Below are 25146 nucleotides of genomic sequence, written 5' to 3'. Positions count from 1 at the left end.
TTGGGCCAAGCTCCAGGGAAATGTCAGAGACGAAGAGGAAGTGAAGACAGCACATCCTGACCAAACACAAGCAAGCAAATGAGAGTAACACTGAAGCCAACCAATGGTAAGTAATGGGTGGGCACTAAGCCCCCCTAAGCAAACAAAATATTCCACAAGCAAAGAGACATGCAATGTCTCAGGCGAAACTTAAAATGTTGCAAAGGAGATGCTCGATTAGAAAGCTGTGATAAGGGATTTTCACAAGGACTGGGCTTTCTACAAAGTGGCTGTGAGCTCCAACTTACAAAGCTCCAAGAATGGACTCTGAGAATTCAACTGCATACTCCTGATATATTCTGCAAAAAAACTAAACTTATCAGCTTGCAAACCCAAGGTTAAACCACATGCTTGGAATGATAAGAATTAGAATGCAGCAGTCTTCTTATTAAATACATGTTCCTTGAAAGTGGATGTCAGATCTCCGGTGGGTGTGATTAAATTATTTAGATGGCCAGGACAGATATGGAAGGCATGGGACGGGAGCAGTCCGTTTCTGCTTATGCTGTCCCTATGACAAAACCTGAATCCACGATTCAATGTGAAAGAAATTAGCCATTGCATGTGGTTTCAGACATACGCACTAAGGAGATAGGGGACAGAAGTATTGTGCACACCAGCAAGTCAGGTGGTGCACAATGAATGCATGGGAACACTCTTTAGGGAGCTAGAGCTCACCAGAAAGCTGGAGGTGCAGATGCCTTGTGACAGGGGAGCTAGGTCAGGTCCCAACTGTGTACATAGAGGGAAACAGCAAAAGGACAAACAAACAGGTCTCTAGTGTTTTTTGTTTTTTTTGGGGGGGCGGGGGGCATAGAGAATGAAATCAACATGACATGATAAATGAAAAAAAATAAATCTGTAGTACAATGACGCAAAGCAGTCATTTTTTATTTACCATTCTAGCATTGTGGATGGTCAAGCTAGAACAGTAAATTTAAAACAAGCATTTGCAATGCAATGGGTCCTGCATTTGCTCGAGTTAGAGCTATGCAAAACAGTTGACATAAATGAGCCGATTCAAAGCGCCACAGCTGTCATGAGTGTGAGTGCGAAGGAGAGACACAAAAGGAAAAAGAAGTTTACTCGCGGTCAAAGGTATCGACAAAAGTGCAATTATCCATATAACAGGGTCGATGGCCGAGAAGGTAACAAAACCGCCCCAAGGAAGGGAAAACGTAAAGCATTTACCAATGATGACAAGGGTTTTTTGAAAGGCAAGCCCATGAACGAGTGATGGTGACGGGCGTGCGGTGGGTGTGGTTAAAAGCCCAGATACATACCAACACGTCGGAAAATCAGCGCTTGTGCGCTGCTATGCTCAACTTAAAAAAAACACCAACCTGCGCAAAGTATAAAAAAGGAACTGATGGGCATTTGTATTAAAAAAATAAAGCTGGACAGGGGGTGCAGGAAAGCAGGAGAGTTGTAAAAGGAAAGATACAACTTGCCCATTCAGAATGCTGTGAAAGCAAGCGAAGAGCAGACAACAAAGCCAATCAATCATGAGCAATGGCCAGACCCGAAGCCCACTCTAAATAAATTATATTTTCTGGAAACAATAGGCCTGGCTTTAGCGATACAACACAGTGACCTTATGTTTTTTTAAGTACATATTATACTTCTAAATGAACGTAAAACAGGATAAAACAGAAATACAATATAAGTCTTTGATAAGCTTACCACTTACAGCCAATCAGTCAAGAGTATACATCCTTGTCCAATCATTGAACACATTGTTTGAATTTACAGCTGTAAACCCAAGACAAAATTCAATATTGCAAGACCTCTCACCCATTTTTCCTAAGTGCACAACCTAAGGGTCTTATTGAGAAATCAACAACCTTTTCAGACAAAGCCTGGCAGGAATGGGGGGGGAACCACACAAATACCCCCAACATAACAGAATGACACATAAAGAATGTGCCATGCAATGTATTCTATTTTTCTCTCAGAATATATATAGGCCTTGGTCTCCACTAGCAAAGCACTTCGAATTTCTGAATGTTAGCACTCAATCAATCTTTTTGTGATGCGCAACACTATCACCCCAAAGGGGCATCTGGATACTGAGGTTGCTGATCCTGAGTCGAACAGCCAGGTCTTGAGTTGCTTTCTCGTCTGCCAGGGAGGGTGCCGTTCGGAGGTGGAAGAGGAGGTCATTCCAGGCTTTGCCGGCGAAGGAGGAGAATGTGCAGCCACCTCTGCGGGTGCGATGGATGGGGGGGAAGTGGCACATGTGCAAGGGCGACTGAAATGGAGCGCACGGGTATCAATGGAAGATCAGCCGGTGGTTGATGTAGAATGGTCTGAGTTTGTGGAGGGCTCTGTAGGCGTGTGAGCGCGTCCTGAACTGCCATCTTTTTCGGACAGGTAGTCAGTGGTGTTTCCTGAGGTGGACAGTGATGTGGATCCGCTTGGGGACTTCCAAGATGAGTCTGGCTGCCGCATTCTGTATTATTCAGAGTCTTCTGAGGAGCTGGGAAGAGTTACTAGTGTAGAGTGCGTTTCTGTAGTCGAGGGGGCTGGTGACAAGGGCTTGTGCGACGTTCTTTATGGTGTTTATTGGGATCCATCTGAAGATCTTGCAGGGGGCATGGAAACAGGAGGAGGCACCTGCTTTGACTTGTTGGTTCATGGTCAGTTGGCTGTCCAGGATTATGCCGAGGTCGCAAGCATGGTCAGTCAGTGAGGGAGTGGGTCCGGGTTCTTCTGTCCACCAGCTGTGGTCCCAGACAGAGGTGTTCTTTCCAAAGATCAGTACCTCTGTTTTGTCGGAGTTTTATTTGAGACAGCTGTCTCTCATACAGCTGGCTACATCGGTCATGGCGTTGCGGGAGTGGGTTTTGGTGTTAGGTCTTTGGTGAGCGAGAGTGTCGCCGGCATAGGGGACGATGTTAAATTCATGGGATCAGATGATGGCGAGGGCGGGGGGGTTCATGTAGATGTTGATCAATGTGCGGCTGAGTGATGATCCTTTGGGCACGCCGCAAATGATGTTCTTGGGAGCGGAGGTGAAGGGAGGTAGGTGGATGCTGTGGGTACGACCTGAGAGGAATGAGGTGAGCCATTTGAGGGCATGTTGCTGAACGCCGATGTAGTGGGGTCTGTCGATGAGGATGCGGTCGGCAACGGTGATGAATGCTGCAGACAGGTCGAGGAGAATTAGAGCCACTGTTTCTCCTTGATTCAGGAGGGTTCTTATGTCATCTGTTGCTGCGATGAGCACAGTCTCAGTGCTACGGGTGGCCCTGAAACCTGATTGTGATGCATAGAGTAGGTGGTTCCATTCTAGGTAGTCAGCGAGTTGTTGGTTGATGGCCTTCTTGAGAACTTTGGCTGGGTATGCGAGCAGGGAGATTGGTCGGTAGTTCTTGATGTTGCTGGGGTCGGCTGAGGGCAACATTTGCCTTTTGAATACAAATGCATTGCTTGGGAGGAGAAGTCCAATGCAGATCCAGAAAGGATGGAAATATGCCAGATGGCCAGGAAAGCCATGAACTAGGTAAATATGTTTAATTGAAATCCACTATACGTACATTTATTTTACATGGAAATCCAGAAAATTCAACGTGGATTAGACACTCATGTAAGTACATCGGACACCCCTATGTTAAGGCAAGTAATTGTCAGAATGGACCTCTGGTCCAATAGTTTCCTCTACCTATTTTCTTAATTAAGTGATAAGCCTCTACCAGACATGCAGTGGTGAAGGCCAGTACAGGCAAGATGCCCTCATTTTCACTGCCTCGCCATTAAAATATATGTTAAAAAAACTCTGTTAACCAGCCCAGCTCACATATGGTGGCACATGAATAACAGCGTGTAGAGAAGTAATTTTCTGCAGAGTTCCACTCTGGTGTGGTTAGAAGTATGCAAAATGCCCAGCCATTGCTACTGTGAAACAAAAAAAGAGCCTGAGACACATTTGTATGAGAATATGGAAGAGAGCCATTGCACACATATTCTTACACATCAAAGAGGCCACACATTTCTTACCCTGCAAAGTGAGAAGCCACAATTGCTACTGGTAATGAACAGTAAATGTCCAAAAGTAGGGTATTTGCTGTGTTTTGTTTCCAAGTAGCATGGTCTAATAAGCACTACTGGCCTTATAAGACCTCTACTACCAGAGTAAAAAGATGCAATGTATTAACATAATCACTGTGGAAATAAAAGTTTCCTCTAAAGTATCAAAACAAAAGTATGTCTTGACTGGATTCTATTGCATTAATATGTGAAACAGAATAGCCTGTATCTCCAGATTATCAGCAAGTGAAGCAAAAACAAGTGGGGTGAAAATGTGAGCAAAACTAACCTGACCAGAGGCCCTTCACAATCCTCCCAAACTTCAGACATACTCTTTGATCCATGTTCATAGGGTTCCCCAGGCCTCTCAAAATATTCACCCTCATCAGCAGCATATGCCATAGTTTTCACACCGCCTGCTTTTTAAGAGAAAGCCTATTGCAGAATCTATTGGTGTTCAGCAGTCTCTTGAAAGCAAGTGTTCCAACAACTTTGAATGATTCCTCATCGCCAAAAAGGTACCACTAGTAACCAAAACAAATTGGGAAGTGAATGAAAGGAGGTGTGAGAAATGCACTTGAAGTCATTGCAGGGGGAACAGCCTCCAGTGTAACCACATCTATGAAAGAGTTGCAATAAGCCACCTGGTTTATAAGTTGGCTGTTTGCAACCTGGGCTGGAAGGTTAATCCACAGACTCGGAGTTCCTTGGGATTACCCAGTCTTTATCCACCACTTACGGCCCTCTACAAAGTCAAGAGGTAGTTCTTCCAACCACAGCTCAATCAGTGCTGGACCATCCTCAACTGTACCACCAGAGAGTCCGATTCTTCTAAATCTTCCCAACAGATCCTGGAGAATGCCCATCTAGAATGACTAACTGGCCCCTGCATACTTTTGGCTGACCCATTAGCGTAGACCTTGAAGTGTGACACAAGTTCCTCTTTGGCAAGGGATTCAATTCCCCTTGTCAGACCTGCATTTTGCATTAATACTCATTTACAGCCTCAGTCCAAAGGATTCTCCCACCCAATGGTCCTGCTGGGGCACCGGGTGCCAAAGCTAGGTCAGCATTCACAATGCAAAGTCTGAGGAGCACATATGCTAGAAGATAATGTGCAGGAAGACAACACTGACTTTCACCATGATCCCCACAAACTTCTTTTTGATCTCCAAACCAGGGTCTGCCTAAAGGTTTTTAACACTGGTATTCTTCTAAGACTCAGGACTCTTCTCCAGGGACATGACTTGCTGGTGTACCATAATCTTTAGTTAGTTTGTGCCCATCTGTTAGAAACTGCATCTCTAGCTGGCAGAGGTATTCACCCTGTCCAAATAGAGACCACAATCCTAGTCAGGGTAGGTCAGTTACACTCCCTAAATTAATATGTGCTCACCCTCTGGTAGCCTGAGACAGAGCTCTCAGACTTAACTTAAGAGGCACTGTGTAAAGTATTTGTGCAACACTTAAAACAGGACAACAGTGAAAACATCACACAAAATTAATCCACACCAAGTTAGAAAAATAGATCTTAATTTAAAGAACAAAACAGGACCAAAATATAAAAGTCGGGATATGAATTTTTAAATATTATCTGCAATTGTAGTGCTTATAAACTTAAAGAGCCAACCAGGGCTATCTGGTCACTCTAGACTGGGGTAAACCCAAAGTTCAGGCTGACCAACTTTGTCCAACTAAAACAGTACCTTGGCTGGAGGGCTGCGTTGAGGCTGAAAATCCTATGCAAGGAGCAGAAGAGGCGATGCAAAGGTAATGTGTCGGTTCCAATCTGCACAGTTCGGGGATGCGTTGTTGTTGAGCCACGCAGTGGACGATCTCCGAGCAGGGATGCGACGTCAAACCCTTTGCGATGAAGGCCATGAGTTGTTGAGTTGCATAGCCAGTAATGAGGAAGCAATGCGCTGGGGCTGGTGGTGACACGTCAATCCTGAGCTGAGCAGTCAGAGATGCAAAGTCCTCGACCTCAGCAGCAGCACCAATGTGTTGGCACTGAAGGAGGATGTGGCAGTTCCACTCTGCGCAACAGCATAGATTTTAGCAGAAAGCGCTAAAGAACTCACTTCCAAGGGCGCAGGACTGGTTGGGCATCACTTGGCAGGGTAGGACTCACAGTTGGCAGAGTTCAGGAGCTGCAGCAGAGTTGGAGTGAAGTCTTTGATGTCCCTGAAACTTCAGAATAGGAGGCATGCCAGCATGTCCGTGGAGTCACTCAGTTCTGGAGATGAAGAGATGCAGGTTCAGTTCTTCTCACTCCCAGGAAAGGAGGGCAGCAGGGCAGGCACAGGAAAGCAGGAGACCAGCATAGTCCAGCAGAGTGACAGTCCTTTCAGCACCAGAGCAGTCCTTTTTCCTGGCAGGTCCAGAAGTGGTAGGATCAGAAGTCCAATTCTTATTCCCAGTGGTGCCTTTGAATTGGGTGTGACTTCAAAGAGGGACTCTGAAGTGCACATAGGTTCTCCCTTTTCTGCCCTGGCGCCAGACACACCACAGTGGGATAGGCAGCTGTTTGCAGGAGGACACATCCAAATTCCTGTGCAAGCTCCAGCTCTTCCATCCCATCTAGCTCAAGAAGGCCCATCTGCCTGGTGATGGGCCATCAGGATGTGTATGGCACACATCAGCTCCCTTGTGTGTCACTGTCTAGAGGGAATGCACAAACGCCAGCATTCACCAAACTCAGACACGTATTGGAGGCAGGCACACAGGGCTTAGGAGCACAAAAATGGCAACTTTGTGAATGTGACTTTTTTAAAGTTGTAATCATAAATCCAACTTTACCATTAAAGAGGATTTATTAATACAAGTCCGTACGTACCAAACACGTCAGTCCGACTCCATTTCAATACGGATTTACACTTGATTAAGGGATTAAGGAATCCACAATGCTCTATGAGAGAGGTAGGCCTCACAGTAGTGAAATATTACTTTTGGGAGTTTTTCACTACCAAGACATTTAAAACTAAGAAGCATATATCATGCCTTTTACTACACCACACCTTGCCCTATGGGCTACCTAGGGCCTATCTTAAAGGTGTCTTATGTGTAAAAAAAAAAAAAAAAAAAAAAAAAGGGAAGTTTAAGGTTTGGCAAGAGGTTTTAAATGCCAAGTCGACAGGGCAGTAAAGCTGAACATTCAGGCTCTGCAGTGGTAGGCCGGAGGCATGTTTAAAGGGCTACTTAAGAGGATGGCATAATCAGTGTTGCAGGCCCACTAGTAGAATTTAATGTACAGGCCCTGGGCACATATAGTGCACTTTACCAGGCACCTATAAGTAAATTAAATATGCCAATTGGGGATACACCAATGTTACCATGTTTAGGGGAGTGAGCACATGCACTTTAGCACTGGTTAGCAGTGGTAAAGTGCCCAGAGTTCTAAGGCCAACAAAAACAGATCAGCAAAAAGTGGAGGGAAAAAGGCAAAATGTTTGGGGGTGACCCTGCAGAAAGGGCCATTTACAACACCATCTACAAACACGGTTAGGATCAGTTCATCAGTCCCACTGTTCTAGGTAACCAGGTGGGACACTCTTCCACATGTGATAGAAAACTGTCTATCTAGCCTGTTTGTAACTGAGCACATGGTGCTCTCTTACTGTGACTAAGCAGAACGTAGTTTAAACAGCAATCATGCGTTCTGCATTGAGTATCCTTACCCCAGTTGGATTTCTGCCCCTGGTTACAGGACCCATTACACTTGAGCTTCTGTCCTGGCTGGGAGCTCTTGTGCGTCTGGCTATGCTGCTTGGGGCTGTTTTCTTTGACTGGTCTAGCCAGCTGCTGACCATGCCCCTTCTAGACTATTCCATTTGCTTCTTACTTGTCTACAACCATGAACAGCTGCTTTGGGTCAGCAATGCAAGTACAAAAACAGCAATGAAAAACAAGCCAAGTAACATTCACTAAAAAAATAGGCTGCATGAAGAGTTGTAATTCATTGGTTTCTTCTCGTTCAATCAGCCATTGTAACTTGCTTCACATGTTGCATCCAAGTCTCCCATGATACTCTGATGTTCCTCCTCATATGTTATAGTTTCTGCTGTACTGAACTGGTGAAAGGGGTCTATTTCATTCAACTTGAGAATGCCTTCATTAATTTCCATAGCGATAAAGAGGATTCAGTATTAATGTTCTCTTCTCGCCATTCAGCTTCTTTATGGAAAAAGCCAACTCCAAACTAGACTTCTAGCTCAGCGCATCGGCACCTATGGCTCAATTCCCCATAAATGGGTGAGCTACGGTTGGGTAGCATTCTGCAAATTACCCTAACAGTCGGCAGTTCTAATTTCATGGCACTACCATGCTACTCCACTACAGCCCTGTTCAGCTCACTTTCTCAACCTATGGTCTCCCTCTCTTTTTAATCTGGTGCACTCTTAACCTTTCTATTTAACAGCCCTGGCTCTGTCTTCCTTCGCAGCCTTTACTCATGGAGGGCAATCCCCAGATATAAGAACTGTGACTCTAGGGAAGGTAGGGATTCTGAAGGGGTATACCAGAAGCAGGGGGTACAGATTTAGGATACAGGTTCTGAAAGACTGGACTGTCACTTGTCCCTTCAGCTAAGGGGCCTATGCAATTGCTAATCCCATCATCTGAAGTATTCTCTAACTTGTTTGTGGTCCTTAATAGGACCACAGGACCTTAGACACAAAGGTTACATATTTTCTTCAGCTTGTCTACAGTCACCTCCCACACAGCAGACCACTCACAGATGAGAATAATTTTTTTAACTGGCCTTCTACATGCACAGGTTATTATTAAACACATTCAGAGTATTCACAGGTTTGCAAATTGCCTCTTACTACTGGTGCCCAGGGATCACCAGTACTGATTCAGTCTAACTGGTTAAGCAGGTTGATCTCTTTTGGCTCTGAACTCTACAGGTTTTGAGAAGCTGAGCAGCCAAGGCTTACTCTAGAAAACAGCAGTGTACTATAAAATCATACAATGTATTTACACAGTAAATGACTTTCCAGTGATAAGAATTATACAAGCAAAAGGTCCTTATTTTTTAGGTTAGTAAAATAGGACAGTTAAAATTATAATACACATGAAAATAGAGAAATTAAATAAACAATTTGAGCCCCCGCTCTATGACCCTAAACATTTTTATAGCATTTAGCTCAATAGTTTCTTTTTATAATATGGATTTCTATGGCTAACATTATCCTACTGGGAAAGGTGTGAGTCGTCTTGACTGCCATTACACAACTCTGGAATCCCTTTTATGGAAGCCTGTCAGTGTGGCAAAGAATTACTACTTACCTCTGGTTACACTGGGGATTCTGTGTAGTGTCCCTATGCTGGTATGCAGTGAGTTCTCAGTAAGAGGCGGATATGTCATGCTTGTGCTTGGAGGAATTCCTTTTCTGGTAGCTCACTCATTCTGGAGTGGCTAGGCGTAGTGATACATTCACCATCTATTACAGAAGCATGGTACAGGATTCACTAGGTTTCTGTAAATGATCACTCAACATGCAGCACCAAGAAATGGAATCATGTTCTATGCTTTAAACATACTAAACTGACTTACTCACCGTATTCAGTTGTAAGTGGCTATCAGCCATCAACCAGCTCCTTAGACTGTCTTATCCAGATAGATAAGTGTGACCATTATAGACTACTGTATAGGTTGAAGTATGTTGATGCTTTCTGACATGTAGTGTTCGTAGCACATGCCCATCTAGTTTTAGATTTGTGGCAGTGGGTCCCAGTAAAGGATCTAGTACCCATATAACACAATTTTGATATATTCAGGTGAAGTTCATATACTTAGGGCCACATTGGCCAGGACATAATTATAGATGCTGACAAGCATATGCCAGTACTCCACTGATAAGTATACATGGCGATACAGGGCTAACTACATACCATGCACCACACAGTACGCCTACACAAATATGGTGCAGCCAATGCTTTTTTGATATTTTAAACATAGAGAATGTATTAATTCCTCTTTAAACTTCTTCCACTTCCCCCTTTTAGAGTAATTCAATGGAGCAGAGATGCCAGACAAATACATAAATCAGGTTACAAACAACCCACCTGCCCTCTGTTTGAATTTCTCTGTAGCATAGAGGCGCAAAATGATACAACTCGGTAGATTCAAGTCTGTAGCAGGTTTTCACACGAAACAGCCCCAAACAATATAGAAACCCAAACAAACACCACCCAAACTGTAATGGGTACCACCCAAGTCTCCAACACATTTAGTCTCTGTGCTTGGTTAACTAGGTTACCAGGAGATCCAGTAGTTCTGTAGTCTGGTGCCCTGTTAACAGTGGCAGGTGGGAGACCAGTTAAGGATCTATATGTTCTCTCAGTCTTTACAACGGGGACACTCCTGAGGCTACCAGAGAGGAAACAAACTTCAGATGACAATTTCTCAAAACAAACCATTTGGTGGTGGCACCCACAACACCGATGGTACAGAACGGGTCCACATTTTGAACGTTGAAATGCTATTTAAAATAAGATGCAAACTGTGTCTTAAAACAACTGCAGACCAAACAGGACAAAGGAACAAGTTCGATGGTTCTTGAATCAGGTTGACAGCTGCAGACAACAGAACACAACCAATAAGACGCATTGTTGAACCTGTGTCCCTCTGGAGTTCGGAAGATATGGGGTGCCAAATCCAACACAGTGAAGCTACTTTACAGAACTGAAAAATGCCTTTCCAGCTTTTCATGTGCTGGTGCTGCAATTTACTTACCAAGACTACTGCTGGTGCTGTATCTTTTTTCCTTTGCTTTTCAGGCAGACATGTCCTACCAGGTCTATGCGCTTTGTATACTGGAGCAGACATACACTGTGAGCGGGGGATGTGGGGGCAACATATCAGGGCTCAGTGGGGCACCTTTCAATATTTACATACATAAATCTAACATTAAGTGAGCATCTTTCATTACTTCAAACATATTCTTATTAATGTTGCAGAATACGAAAGTTAAACATTTTGATTTCACCTGACGCAAATTTAAAGTTAATAAGCCAGTGCTCTGCTGTTTGATTATTCAGATATGCAAAATTGATAAAAGGTGACTCTTTCACTGGAAGCTATACCAAGAACCAATGCAATCCTGAACAAGGATTTGGTTTAAGTGGAATAGTAAAAATAGTTGTCATTGCGTCAACTGGTGGCTCTGTCGGCTCTAGGAAATCAAGATTGCCATCTTGGGCTCATAAACTATGTGGCAAGGTTCATCAGGGACTCGTGGTGGCTAAACACTGGTTACATTGCCCCATCCAGCCTTTGTATAATTTATGGCAAAACTAGTAATCTCATTGAATAGTTACATTATGAGCCAAAAACTAGTTTTATTTCTTGTAATTCTCTTGACTTTGCTTAAAGTAAGTGTAGGCACGCTCTCATGGCAAAAGTGAATTTAGAAAACACATGCACTGATACAAATTTAGTGGGAGAGTGATCGTGCAACTACAATTCCCAAACGTATGAAAGTGGCGGCCATCTTGGGAGGGGCTCAGGTATAAAACGAGGCCTGCCAATGACTGCGTGCTCACTATTCTTCTGTTGGTCTCCAACTGCGCTTCAGCGAACCTTTTTTCCTGCTTCCATTGTGAGATTTGTGCAGTTTCGGAGGGCTTTCAAGTTTGGGGAGGCCTCAGTCCCCTCGCTGAGGTGGCCTCTCCAGACCAGACACAGTGGGAGGCTTAAGAATTTGCTGAGAACGCTCACTCGAGCATCTGGTATTAAACAAGATTGATCCAATCTCGTGGGGGGTAAGAGTGCACCGCACAACAGGAAAGGACGCTACATTTCTAAGCTCAATCTTTGTAACATATACAATGACTATATATTTTGCAAGGCAGGCGTCGCATTTAGTTTTTCAAAAAGACTTTAGGGAACATGAGAACATCATAGGTCTTCTTTCTATAAACAACTACATCAGCCTAATCAGAACTGATTCCTGTTTTTACAGAGTGCCCTTTAAAGGTCAGCTCAAGACAACAAGAGATTGATTCCTGGTAGGTGTAGAGATCCCTAGGACATAGTTGTAGTTTGTGCAAAAACTATTTAGTGTGTAGGGATTCAGACTTGGTCGTGCTTGGAGGTGAAACATTCGCAAGTCCTGAGGAGTCAAGTTCTAACAATAGTTATATAAGATCTGGGTCAAACTAAGCACAATAAACTGGGAGACCAATTGCACTGACTATCTTCAAGCCAACAACGTAGAAACTTTTGCCTACAGAAGCAAGGCTCCTGGGGAAAATAACTACCAGTATAAAAATATTTTTAAATAAATTTAAATTGGGATAAGTTAAATTTGCACCATTCAAAAAGTCATGCAAAAACAATTAATCTCCACTATTAAGAAAGCTGATAAACCCATTAATGAAGGCAAAATTGTTTCCATAAATTCCCACAAATGTATTGGGGTAGGGGCAGTCAATCAAGAATTCCCATTGATCACTAATGCGCCACAGCTTTTGCTGAACATATGGACAACTCCAGTCTAATGGCCTGAATGGTAACGGAGTTTTCCACCAAACAGAAGTCCACTAGTTAATATAGAAAAGTAACTTTCATAATATATGCCATAAGCAGGAGCTGTAAGGAAATATTCCCACAAATGTTACCGATTCTATTTTGCCCTTCCTTTATTCCTTTGGCAGTGTGTTTTCATCTGAAATTGGGGTTTCCACCACAACCAATCATCCTTTAATAAGACCAGGTCACAGTACTCCGGTGAGGGGCCAGTTGTATGCCACTTAGTCTCCAAGTCGTACTTGTAGACAACCAGCCTAATACCATTAATATGGACTTCAGGAGGTAACTTTGTGAAATTATGGACCATAATAATCATCTACCAGATCCAGAAACTCTGCAATTTCAGTGAGCCATGCCTTAATGTTATCATGCCATCAGCATATTATAATCCAGAGATGTGTTTAAAATGCTTTTTAGGTGGAAATCTATTAGTTTGGAGCAGCTCTGTGTGAAGGTGAGCAGTTAATAGCTTGAGGCAATGAAGTATCTCTCTTCAACTCCCTTGATGGTACTTTTGTCCACATTCTATGCACAACAATTGAATGCACCTCAGAATGTCCCATTGAACGCCTAGTTTTTCCAGTCTGTACTAAAAGAGTGGGTGGATAAAAGTAATGAACACCCATTCAGGTTGTATGCACCCATAAAATATTTGTGGTTCGTTCTTGAGAAACAAACATGTTTCACTTGCTAATATAAAAGAATTCAAGATTGTTTCTTCTACAAACCACTTAGTTCATAGAGAATATGAATCTCTTTTCTGCCTAGTCTTGTAATGCAGTCTATACTATTCGGGTAAAAATCATGCCAAGTAGCCTTAACATGGACAAAGGTATATTCAGCAGCCTTAACTTTTCATTCTCCAGAACTTATAAAGTTCCATTTCAGTTTTCAGGTACATTACCCAGAGACAACACCATTTTGTATACTGCCAGGAACAGCGCATGATAACATTTTAATAAATCTGTTACTTTTTGGGAAAAGACAGTGGGCGATGGTTCCACCCTTTGACAGCAGTTGATTCACAGCACAACAGGAAATTGAACATTGGTTGACCAGGATCTGCTAAATATAGAAGATAGGGAACTGGACAATAAAAAAAACATGGTATTCTTTCTTATTTATGTGTGTAAGTACTTCACTGGCAGTCACAAAGCAACAGTCCTGAATAAATGCTTGTAACCAAGATTTGTGGAGTTTTTTTCTTGCTTGTTTAAGTCAAACAAAAACAAACAATAATTACCAATGCCAAAAAGGGAGCAAGAAGCATAAGTCGCACTCTCAAATCGCTCCTGGACTAAAAACAAAATTGAAAACCAAGCTTTTTTTCAGCTCAAAAGCATCTGTACTTAAAGCACTAGGTGTCTGAAGCCCTGAAAAGTTAAAATATATAAATTCAGATTTAAAAGGAAGATGGTAATGAACATATACATTGTTTGAGTTTATCAATCTGTAATGCAATTGGTAACCATTGAAAGAGTGCAGAAACATAACTGGATGGGTGCCGAGGGACTTACTCGCTGACTGCATATATGAAGAGGATATCAGTAATGATAACAGACAACCGTTGGAAAAGAATGGTTTCCGTACTCGCATAGTTCAGGTTCTTCACCACTAACATCTCCTTATCAAAGTATTTTGCCACATGTGAAAGGCCATATTCAAACCAGGCAAAGAATGGAGGATAATCCAACGTCCACTCAGAAGTTGCCTGCCAGAGAGGGAGAGACATAAAACGTGAGTGAGCTCCAATCTTTTGACTGCTTGAAGATTAAGGCTGTAAGACACAATGCAATCTCTAATCAAAACAAGATTGGTAATCAAACCTGAGCTAGAAGATCACTGCTGTTAGGCGACATTCACTTCTACATAACAAAATACCTATCAAACTCACTACTAGGATAGGTAAAATCCTAGGGACCACAATTACAAAGGCTTTAGCATTTGAAAACCCTCAGAAGCTGTAAAACGGAGGGTTCGCAAATGCCAATATCCCTTTTCAGGTAAACTCACTTAGTGATTGGGAAAACATTTTTAGAATCACCAAACTGGTTTAGAAATGGTTTCAGACTCATTATTTGGAAGGGGTATGTTTTGGGTGCCTCTACCAAATAGCGATTTGGATCGTGTGTGTCAATGTTTTGCAACTGCAATCCAGTTGCAAAATACTGAAAAGATACTGATTCCCAATTTGGGGTGATAACTGATTAGCAATCTCTAGCCCCCTTTCTGAATCTTGAAAAAAGGTTTCAGGGAGAGTCAACTCTCAATTAAACTTTTTGTTTTAAACAAAGTCACAATTTCTTCAAGGAACAAAAAGCTGCATTATAAAAAAATATCTTTACTTAATCACTATCAGACATGGTAGTCTGCTGACCCTTGCAGGCCACCATTCCAGTGATTGAGGCCAGTTGCAGGGGATTGCAAACTACAACCAGACCAATTAATTTTAATTAGGCAGGTCCTTCTGTGACCCCGTTGGATTCTCAATTTTGTGAATCAAACTATAAGTACAAAATAAAAAAAATAAAAATCAATGAGCAAATTACAACTAATTTTTTCACACTAAATAATAGTCCATGATGCTGCTAGTATACTATTAAAAAATGTTTTTTTTTTATTTTGACAAAAGTAGAGCTAGGAAGTGAACGTTCACTTTCAATTTGTTTTCCCTACTTCATTATTAAGAATAAATAGATTTTTTGGAGCTTGTAAAAAGAAAATGTATTTGAACTTCGCGAGTTTTACTATTATAAACACGTCCATGTTTAACATATCACAGCTGAAGCAATGTCAATGGGGTCAGACACCAGGGTCTGATTCACTGAGGTAAATTTGCACTCTGTTTATCTATGTGTTATACTTTGTTTGGTTGTAATTTCAGATAGATAGATATGAAATATGAAATAATTATATTTAGTTCCTCTGGTGTGTTATTTTAAGTCTCTGCCCTCACAAACGTCAGAATCAGTACTAGTTATTGACTATATGTGGTGCTTGATTTACTCCAAGACTGGGCTGGAGTATATGTACTCCTCTTTTGACACTTTTAGGGCTGTAGTAACTTTAGAAGTGAATTTTTTTAATTGCAAAAGCCGCACTCTTTGTAGGTATATGTTTTGTATTAGCATGTTCCACCCAAACCGTTCTTTAAATTATCATAAAACACCATTCAGTGTTAATTGTTTCCTGTTTCCATCCACTGCCCATTGTCACGTCCACATATACCAACATGTGCGGATATATCCACCTCTGTGGCAGAAATCTCTGCCAAAAAAAAAAAAAACTGTAGAGGAAAAGGTCTACGGCCTGAGGCTTATGAATTGCATTTTGTAGTACATAACTATTTTGTGTACTACAAATTGTAGTTTGTGAATCTGGCCAATTATTTTTCTTCCTTTCCCTTACTACTCACCGTCACTGCCTGAGGCATCTTTTAGCCTCATCAGGAAAAAGGAGAGGTGGAGGGTTTTAAAGTTCAAGATATGCATAACATAAGGCAACGCTGAACTATAAACGTGAGAAAATTCACTAACCAGTTCCTTACTGGTACCCCCCTTTAGATACCACATTCAAATAATTTAAACAGAACACTGAACACTAGCCAGATCATGGACTTAACCTACAGCTTAACCATCAATTGCATGGCAATGCCTCGGTGGCAAACCCACTCATGTTTTTTCCTTTAAAGTTTCTCAAAGATGTACTGGGAAACACAATGTTTCTCCCAGGCCACTGGAATCTCTTTTACTACTTGCTGCTCTAAAGAAAGGACTTCTAGGGAGAACATATCATTCTTTATTTCTATGAGAGCTATTGTGTTCTGTAACCTCTTTATATAGCAGAAATGTCAATGGCAAATTTGACATCACAGTAATCACCTGAACCAGACTGAAGTCCTGATTACGATCTTGACAGACAGGGTTACTTCGTCACAAACGTGACGGATATCCAGTTTGCCGTATTACGATCCCATTATATCCTACGGAGATCTTAATACGGCAGATGGAATATCTGTCACATTTGCGACGGAGTATTCCATCTGCCAAGATCATAATCAGGCCCCAAGTTTGCATTTTTCATTAAAAGGTTCTAGTAGTTTATCTGCAAAGTGGTGCACTGAAAGCCTAGGCCCATGTACATTCACTGAGGGTTAGCACATTTTAATGATGTGGCACAGACCATACACAAACGTAATAATTCTTTTGATCCTATTCTTTAGGCTCTAAATTAGTAGTTTTCATTACAACAATAATAGTTTTCCAAAGAGAAAGGTTTTAAAAGTTTCATGCAAAATGTTGGAAATGCAGTTCTGCACCACATTTAATTAAATATATTAATAATGTTTATTTCATCCTAAACATTTACAGTAATATGAATTTACAATATTAATAGTGATGAATTTATAATTTTGAAGGTTATATGTACCTTAATTACTGTAATTGAGCCTCAAATTTTCCTTTGCTTAGCCTAAGCAAGGCCTGCAAGGCCCCGTTTCCTGACAGTGTTGCAAAATGTTTAGTCATTCTTGCTAATGTGACCCTTTCCTTCTACGCTCCCATGCGATATTAGCTTGGATTATAGAATGCTATTGTCCTATTCATGAGCAATCCTGAGAAGCTAACCTTGAGCCCAGTATATTGACGAAATATGTAAAGAAGTATATACAATTGTTTCAACCCTGCAAATGAGCTAAGATGCGTGTCGTTCTCACAATGGAATTAGGAAAATATCTCTGTGTTTCAGTTCCCGGTTGTATGATTAATGCTGATTGGAGAATTCAACTTCCGATCCATGTGGAGTGATGGACTGGCAAAGCATCTTGCACCTTTGACTTCTGATATACTGTCCCCCCTTCTGGATTTGGGTCATTTATCATTGCACTTCTCACCTGGACTTTCTCCTGAAGAAGTTCTCATCCTGGCTTTCCCCCCTGAAGCAATCACCCTAGCTTCCTCCCCCCCTTAGACTTTGCTCCCAGACCTGCTTGCTCTTCTCATGAGGAGCTAATCGCCTTGGACTCCAAGAGGTATTGGCCTCTACCTCTGCTTGAATTTCTCAAATGTTTTCTTTAGTTTAGGGTTTTTCCCCTGACCCAAGGAAGAACACTCTTGATCAAGCTTCTGACATGCGGACGCTCTCCCTATTTACTTACTTTTTCCCCAATTTTGGTAGGTTGCTTTTTGTCCCAGATGACTTTTTTCCAAATTATTATTCTAAGCAGCACATTAACCCTTTTTCTAATTGGCAGGGCTTTCCTTTATCCTAACTGTTGAGCTTACATGAATTTGAAATTGCCTTGATGTATCCTTTGTCTTGTAAACTGCAAATCTTATTGTTGATATTCTGTATGGTTGTTATTGAAAGCTTAGTTCTTGTAATGTTAACTAACCTAAACCGTATTAGCTTGTAATAAATCTTTTAACCTTTTCCCTGCCTTGAGTTTTCCTTGTGTGACCAAATGGGTCATACTGTAAGCAGAGTTTGTTGCTGAAAAGTTGAAGCCTAACTTGTTCTACCCCCAGTTGGTTGCAAAGATCTATGGACCTCGCTTAAAGCATAATTATGAGATGCCTTATCACTCTGATCGCAAAGGTCTTGGAAAAACTTAACAAGGTCCTGTAAGGAAATGCCTCCTTGGCATGGTTGCCCCCTGACTTTTTGCCTTTGCTGATGCTATGTTTACAATTGAAAGTGTGCTGAGGCCTGCTAACCAGGCCCCAGCACCAGTGTTCTTTCCCTAACCTGTACTTTTGTATCCACAATTGGCAGACCCTGGCATCCAGATAAGTCCCTTGTAACTGGTACTTCTAGTACCAAGGGCCCTGATGCCAAGGAAGGTCTCTAAGGGCTGCAGCATGTCTTATGCCACCCTGGAGACCTCTCACTCAGCACAGACACACTGCTTGCCAGCTTGTGTGTGCTAGTGAGGACAAAACGAGTAAGTCGACATGGCACTCCCCTCAGGGTGCCATGCCAGCCTCTCACTGCCTATGCAGTATAGGTAAGACACCCCTCTAGCAGGCCTTACAGCCCTAAGGCAGGGTGCACTATACCATAGGTGAGGGTACCAGTGCATGAGCATGGTACCCCTACAGTGTCTAAACAAAACCTTAGACATTGTAAGTGCAGGGTAGCCATAAGAGTATATGGTCTGGGAGTCTGTCAAACACGAACTCCACAGCACCATAATGGCTACACTGAAAACTGGGAAGTTTGGTATCAAACTTCTCAGCACAATAAATGCACACTGATGCCAGTGTACATTTTATTGTAAAATACACCCCAGAGGGCACCTTAGAGGTGCCCCCTGAAACCTATCCGACTATCTGTGTAGGCTGACTGGTTCCAGCAGCCTGCCACACTAGAGACATGTTGCTGGCCCCATGGGGAGAGTGCCTTTGTCACTCTGAGGCCAGTAACAAAGCCTGCACTGGGTGGAGATGCTAACACCTCCCCCAGGCAGGAGCTGTAACACCTGGCGGTGAGCCTCAAAGGCTCACCCCTTTGTCACAGCCCAGCAGGGCACTCCAGCTGTGTGGAGTTGCCCGCCCCCTCCGGCCACGGCCCCCACTTTTGGCGGCAAGGCTGGAGGGAACAAAGAAAGCAACAAGGAGGAGTCACTGGCCAGTCAGGACAGCCCCTAAGGTGTCCTGAGCTGAGGTGACTCTAACTTTTAGAAATCCTCCATCTTGCAGATGGAGGATTCCCCCAATAGGGTTAGGATTGTGACCCCCTCCCCTTGGGAGGAGGCACAAAGAGGGTGTACCCACCCTCAGGGCTAGTAGCCATTGGCTACTAACCCCCCAGACCTAAACACGCCCTTAAATTTAGTATTTAAGGGCTACCCTGAACCCTAGAAAATTAGATTCCTGCAACTACAAGAAGAAGGACTGCCTAGCTGAAAACCCCTGCAGAGGAAGACCAGAAGACGACAACTGCCTTGGCTCCAGAAACTCACCGGCCTGTCTCCTGCCTTCCAAAGATCCTGCTCCAGCGACGCCTTCCAAAGGGACCAGCGACCTCGACATCCTCTGAGGACTGCCCCTGCTTCGAAAAGACAAGAAACTCCCGAGGACAGCGGACCTGCTCCAAGAAAAGCTGCAACTTTGTTTCCAGCAGCTTTAAAGAACCCTGCAAGCTCCCCGCAAGAAGCGTGAGACTTGCAACACTGCACCCGGCGACCCCGACTCGGCTGGTGGCGATCCAACACCTCAGGAGGGACCCCAGGACTACTCTAAGACTGTGAGTACAACAACCTGTCCCCCCTGAGCCCCCACAGCGCCGCCTGCAGAGGGAATCCCGAGGCTTCCCCTGACCGCGACTCTTTGAACCTAAAGTCCCGACGCCTGGGAGAGACCCTGCACCCGCAGCCCCCAGGACCTGAAGGACCGGACTTTCACTGGAGAAGTGACCCCCAGGAGTCCCTCTCCCTTGCCCAAGTGGAGGTTTCCCCGAGGAACCCCCCCCTTGCCTGCCTGCAGCGCTGAAGAGATCCCGAGATCTCTCATAGACTAACATTGCAAACCCGACGCTTGTTTCTACACTGCACCCGGCCGCCCCCGCGCTGCTGAGGGTGAAATTTCTGTGTGGACTTGTGTCCCCCCCGGTGCCCTACAACACCCCCCTGGTCTGCCCTCCGAAGACGCGGGTACTTACCTGCAAGCAGACCGGAACCGGGGCACCCCCTTCTCTCCATTCTAGCCTATGTGTTTTGGGCACCACTTTGAACTCTGCACCTGACCGGCCCTGAGCTGCTGGTGTGGTGACTTTGGGGTGACTCTGAACCCCCAACGGTGGGCTACCTTGGACCAAGAACTAAGCCCTGTAAGTGTCTTACTTACCTGGTTAACCTAACAAATACTTACCTCCCCTAGGAACTGTGAAAATTGCACTGTGTTCACTTTTAAAACAGCTATTTGTGAATAACTTGAAAAGTATACATGCAATTTTGATGATTTGAAGTTCCTAAAGTACTTACCTGCAATACCTTTCGAATGAGATATTACATGTAGAATTTGAACCTGTGGTTCTTAAAATAAACTAAGAAAAGATATTTTTCTATATAAAAACCTATTGGCTGGATTTGTCTCTGAGTGTGTGTACCTCATTTATTGCCTATGTGTATGTACAACAAATGCTTAACACTACTCCTTGGATAAGCCTACTGCTCGACCACACTACCACAAAATAGAGCATTAGTATTATCTCTTTTTACCACTATTTTACCTCTAAGGGGAACCCTTGGACTCTGTGCATGCTATTCCTTACTTTGAAATAGCACATACAGAGCCAACTTCCTACATTGGTGGATCAGCGGTGGGGTACAAGACTTTGCATTTGCTGGACTACTCAGCCAATACCTGATCACACGACAAATTCCAAAATTGTCATTAGAAATTGATTTTTGCAATTTGAAAAGTTTTCTAAATTCTTAAAAGACCTGCTAGGGCCTTGTGTTAGATCCTGTTTAGCATTTCTTTTAGAGTTTAAAAGTTTGTAAAAGTTTGAATTAGAACCTAGAACTAGTTGTAGATTCTTAAAAAGTATTCCAACTTTTAGAAGCAAAATGTCTAGCACAGATGTGACTGTGGTGGAACTCGACACCACACCTTACCTCCATCTTAAGATGAGGGAGCTAAGGTCACTCTGTAAAATAAAGAAAATAACAATGGGCCCCAAACCTACCAAAATACAGCTCCAGGAGCTTTTGGCAGAGTTTGAAAAGGCCAACCCCTCTGAGGGTGGCAACTCAGAGGAAGAGGATAGTGACTTGGAGGAAAATTCCCCCCTACCAATCCTATCTAGGGAGAACAGGGTCCCTCAAACCCTGACTCCAAAAATAATAGTCAGAGATGCTGGTTCCCTCACAGGAGAGACCAACACCTCTGAAATCACTGAGGATAGCCCCAGTGAAGAGGACATCCAGTTAGCCAGGATGGCCAAAAGATTGGCTTTGGAAAGACAGATCCTAGCCATAGAGAGGGAAAGACAAGAGATGGGCCTAGGACCCATCAATGGTGGCAGCAACATAAATAGGGTCAGAGATTCTCCCGACATGTTGAAAATCCCTAAAGGGATTGTAACTAAATATGAAGATGGTGATGACATCACCAAATGGTTCACAGCTTTTGAGAGGGCTTGTGTAACCAGAAAAGTGAACAGATCTCACTGGGGTGCTCTCCTTTGGGAAATGTTCACAGGAAAGTGTAGGGATAGACTCCTCACACTCTCTGGACAAGATGCAGAATCTTATGACCTCATGAAGGGTACTCTGATTGAGGGCTTTGGATTCTCCACTGAGGAGTATAGGATTAGATTCAGGGGGGCTCAAAAATCCTCGAGCCAGACCTGGGTTGACTTTGTAGACTACTCAGTGAAAACACTAGATGGTTGGATTCAAGGCAGTGGTGTAAGTAATTATGATGGGCTGTACAATTTATTTGTGAAAGAACACCTGTTAAGTAATTGTTTCAATGATAAACTGCATCAGCATCTGGTAGACCTAGGACCAATTTCTCCCCAAGAATTGGGAAAGAAGGCGGACCATTGGGTCAAGACAAGGGTGTCCAAGACTTCAACAGGGGGTGACCAAAAGAAAGGGGTCACAAAGACTCCCCAGGGGAAGGGTGATGAGACAACCAAAACTAAAAATAGTAAAGAGTCTTCTACAGGCCCCCAAAAACCTGCACAGGAGGGTGGGCCCAGAGCCTCTTCACAAAACAATGGGTACAAGGGTAAAAACTTTGATCCCAAAAAGGCCTGGTGTCATAGCTGTAAACAGCATGGACACCAAACTGGAGACAAGGCCTGTCCCAAGAAAGGTTCCACTCCAAACTCCCATCCAGGTAACACTGGTATGGCTAGTCTCCAAGTGGGATCAACAGTGTGCCCAGAGCAAATCAGGGTCCACACTGAAGCTACTCTAGTTTCTGAGGGTGGGGTGGATTTAGCCACACTAGCTGTCTGGCCGCCTAACATGCAAAAATACAGACAGCAACTCTTGATTAATGGGACTAGAATAGAGGGCCTGAGGGATACAGGTGCCAGTGTCACCATGGTGACAGAGAAACTGGTTTCCCCTGGCCAATACCTGACTGGAAAAACTTACACAGTCACCAACGCTGACAATCAGAGAAAAGTACATCCCATGGCAATGGTTACTTTAGAATGGGGAGGGGTCAATGGCCTGAAACAGGTGGTGGTCTCCTCAAATATCCCAGTGGACTGTCTGCTTGGAAATGACCTGGAGTCCTCAGCATGGGCTGAGGTAGAACTAAAAACCCATGCAGCAATGCTGGGTATCCCTGAACTGGTGTGTGTGAAAACAAGAGCACAATGCAAGGCACAGGGTGAAAAAGTAGAGCTGGAGTCTGGAAAAATGGCCCAGCCTACCAAGAGAACAGGAAAGTCAGTTGGGAAACCAACTGCAACACAGCAAAAGAAAGGGAACCTCTCTTCTCAGGAAGAAGTTCTGCCCTCTGAGGGAACTGAGCCTTTGGAGCTTGAACCTTATCAGGTTGAGCTCTTAGGCCCAGGGGGACCCTCAAGGGAGGAGCTGTGTAAGGGACAAGAAACCTGTCCCTCTCTTGAAGGCCTTAGGCAGCAAGCTGCTGAAGAGTCCAAAGGCAAGAAAAATGGAACACATAGGGTCTATTGGGAGGATGGACTCCTGTACACTGAGGCCAGAGACCCCAAACCTGGTGCCACTAGGAGAGTGGTAGTGCCTCAGCTGTTCAGAGAGTTCATCCTAACATTGGCCCATGACATTCCCCTTGCTGGACATTTGGGACAAACCAAGACGTGGGAGAGGTTAGTCAACCACTTCTACTGGCCCAATATGTCCAACATGGTTAAGGAGTTTTGCCTCTCCTGCCCCACCTGTCAAGCCAGTGGTAAGACAGGTGGGCATCCAAAGGCCCCCCTCATTCCACTTCCAGTGGTGGGGGTTCCCTTTGAAAGAGTGGGTGTGGACATAGTTGGTCCACTAGAACCTCCCACAGCCTCAGGAAATATGTATATCCTGGTAGTAGTGGATCATGCTACCAGGTATCCTGAAGCTATTCCCCTTAGGTCGACTACTGCCCCTGCAGTAGCCAAGGCCCTCATTGGTATCTTTACCAGAGTGGGTTTCCCTAAGGAGGTGGTGTCTGACAGAGGTACCAACTTCATGTCAGCATACCTAAAACACATGTGGAATGAGTGTGGAGTGACTTACAAATTCACTACACCATACCATCCACAAACTAATGGCTTAGTTGAGAGATTCAACAAGACATTAAAAGGCATGATCATGGGGCTCCCAGACAAACTCAAAAGGAGATGGGATGTCCTCTTGCCATGTCTGCTTTTCGCTTACAGAGAGGTGCCACAGAAGGGAGTAGGATTCTCACCCTTTGAACTTCTGTTTGGTCATCCTGTAAGAGGACCACTTGCCCTTGTTAAAGAAGGCTGGGAGAGACCTCTCCATGAGCCTAAACAGGACATAGTGGACTATGTACTTGGCCTTCGCTCTAGAATGGCAGAGTACATGGAAAAGGCAACCAAAAACCTTGAGGCCAGCCAACAGCTCCAGAAGTTTTGGTATGACCAAAAGGCTGCACTGGTTGAGTTCCAACCAGGGCAGAAAGTCTGGGTTCTGGAGCCTGTGGCTCCCAGGGCACTCCAGGACAAATGGAGTGGCCCTTACCCAGTACTAGAAAGGAAGAGTCAGGTCACCTACCTGGTGGACCTGGGCACAAGCAGGAGCCCCAAGAGGGTGATCCATGTGAACCGCCTTAAGCTCTTCCATGACAGGGCTGATGTGAATCTGTTGATGGTAACAGATGAGGATCAGGAGGCAGAGAGTGAACCTCTCCCTGATCTTCTGTCATCAGACCCAAAAGATGGCACAGTAGATGGAGTGATCTACTCAGACACCCTCTCTGGCCAACAGCAGGCTGATTGTAGGAGAGTCCTACAACAGTTTCCTGAGCTTTTCTCCCTAACCCCTGGTCAGACACACCTGTGTACCCATGATGTGGACACAGGAGACAGCATGCCTGTCAAGAACAAAATCTTCAGACAGTCTGACCATGTTAAGGAAAGCATCAAGGTGGAAGTCCACAAGATGCTGGAATTGGGAGTGATTGAGCGCTCTGACAGCCCCTGGGCTAGCCCAGTGGTCTTAGTCCCCAAACCTCACACCAAAGATGGAAAGAAAGAGATGAGGTTTTGTGTGGACTACAGAGGGCTCAATTCTGTCACCAAGACAGATGCCCTTCCAATTCCAAGAGCTGATGAGCTCATTGATAAATTAGGTGCTGCCAAATTTCTAAGTACCTTTGACTTGACAGCAGGGTACTGGCAAATAAAAATGGCACCTGGAGCAAAAGAAAAGACAGCATTCTCCACACCTGATGGGCATTATCAGTTTACTGTTATGCCCTTTGGTTTAAAGAATGCCCCTGCCACCTTCCAAAGGTTGGTGAATCAAGTCCTTGCTGGCTTGGAGTCCTTTAGCACAGCTTATCTTGATGATATTGCTGTCTTTAGCTCCACCT

The 25146-nt window shown here is 43.9% G+C and overlaps 1 protein-coding gene across 2 annotated transcripts in view; it reads right to left on the bottom strand.

Moving 5' to 3' along the window:
* The window catches only part of ALG8 (ALG8 alpha-1,3-glucosyltransferase), a 92969-nt gene that overhangs the window by 49614 nt on the left and 18209 nt on the right, over window positions 1-25146 (bottom strand). For both annotated transcript variants that reach the window (XM_069203927.1, XM_069203928.1), the window contains exon 3: window positions 14122-14315. In XM_069203927.1, the coding sequence (XP_069060028.1) occupies window positions 14122-14315 (194 nt within the window). The remainder of the gene's footprint in view (window positions 1-14121; window positions 14316-25146) is intronic.

This window comes from Pleurodeles waltl, chromosome 8 (assembly GCF_031143425.1).
Source record: "Pleurodeles waltl isolate 20211129_DDA chromosome 8, aPleWal1.hap1.20221129, whole genome shotgun sequence".
Lineage (NCBI taxonomy): Eukaryota > Metazoa > Chordata > Amphibia > Caudata > Salamandridae > Pleurodeles > Pleurodeles waltl.
The sequence above is the reverse complement of the archived record's forward strand: the minus strand, read 5'-3'. Positions and strand labels throughout refer to the sequence as shown.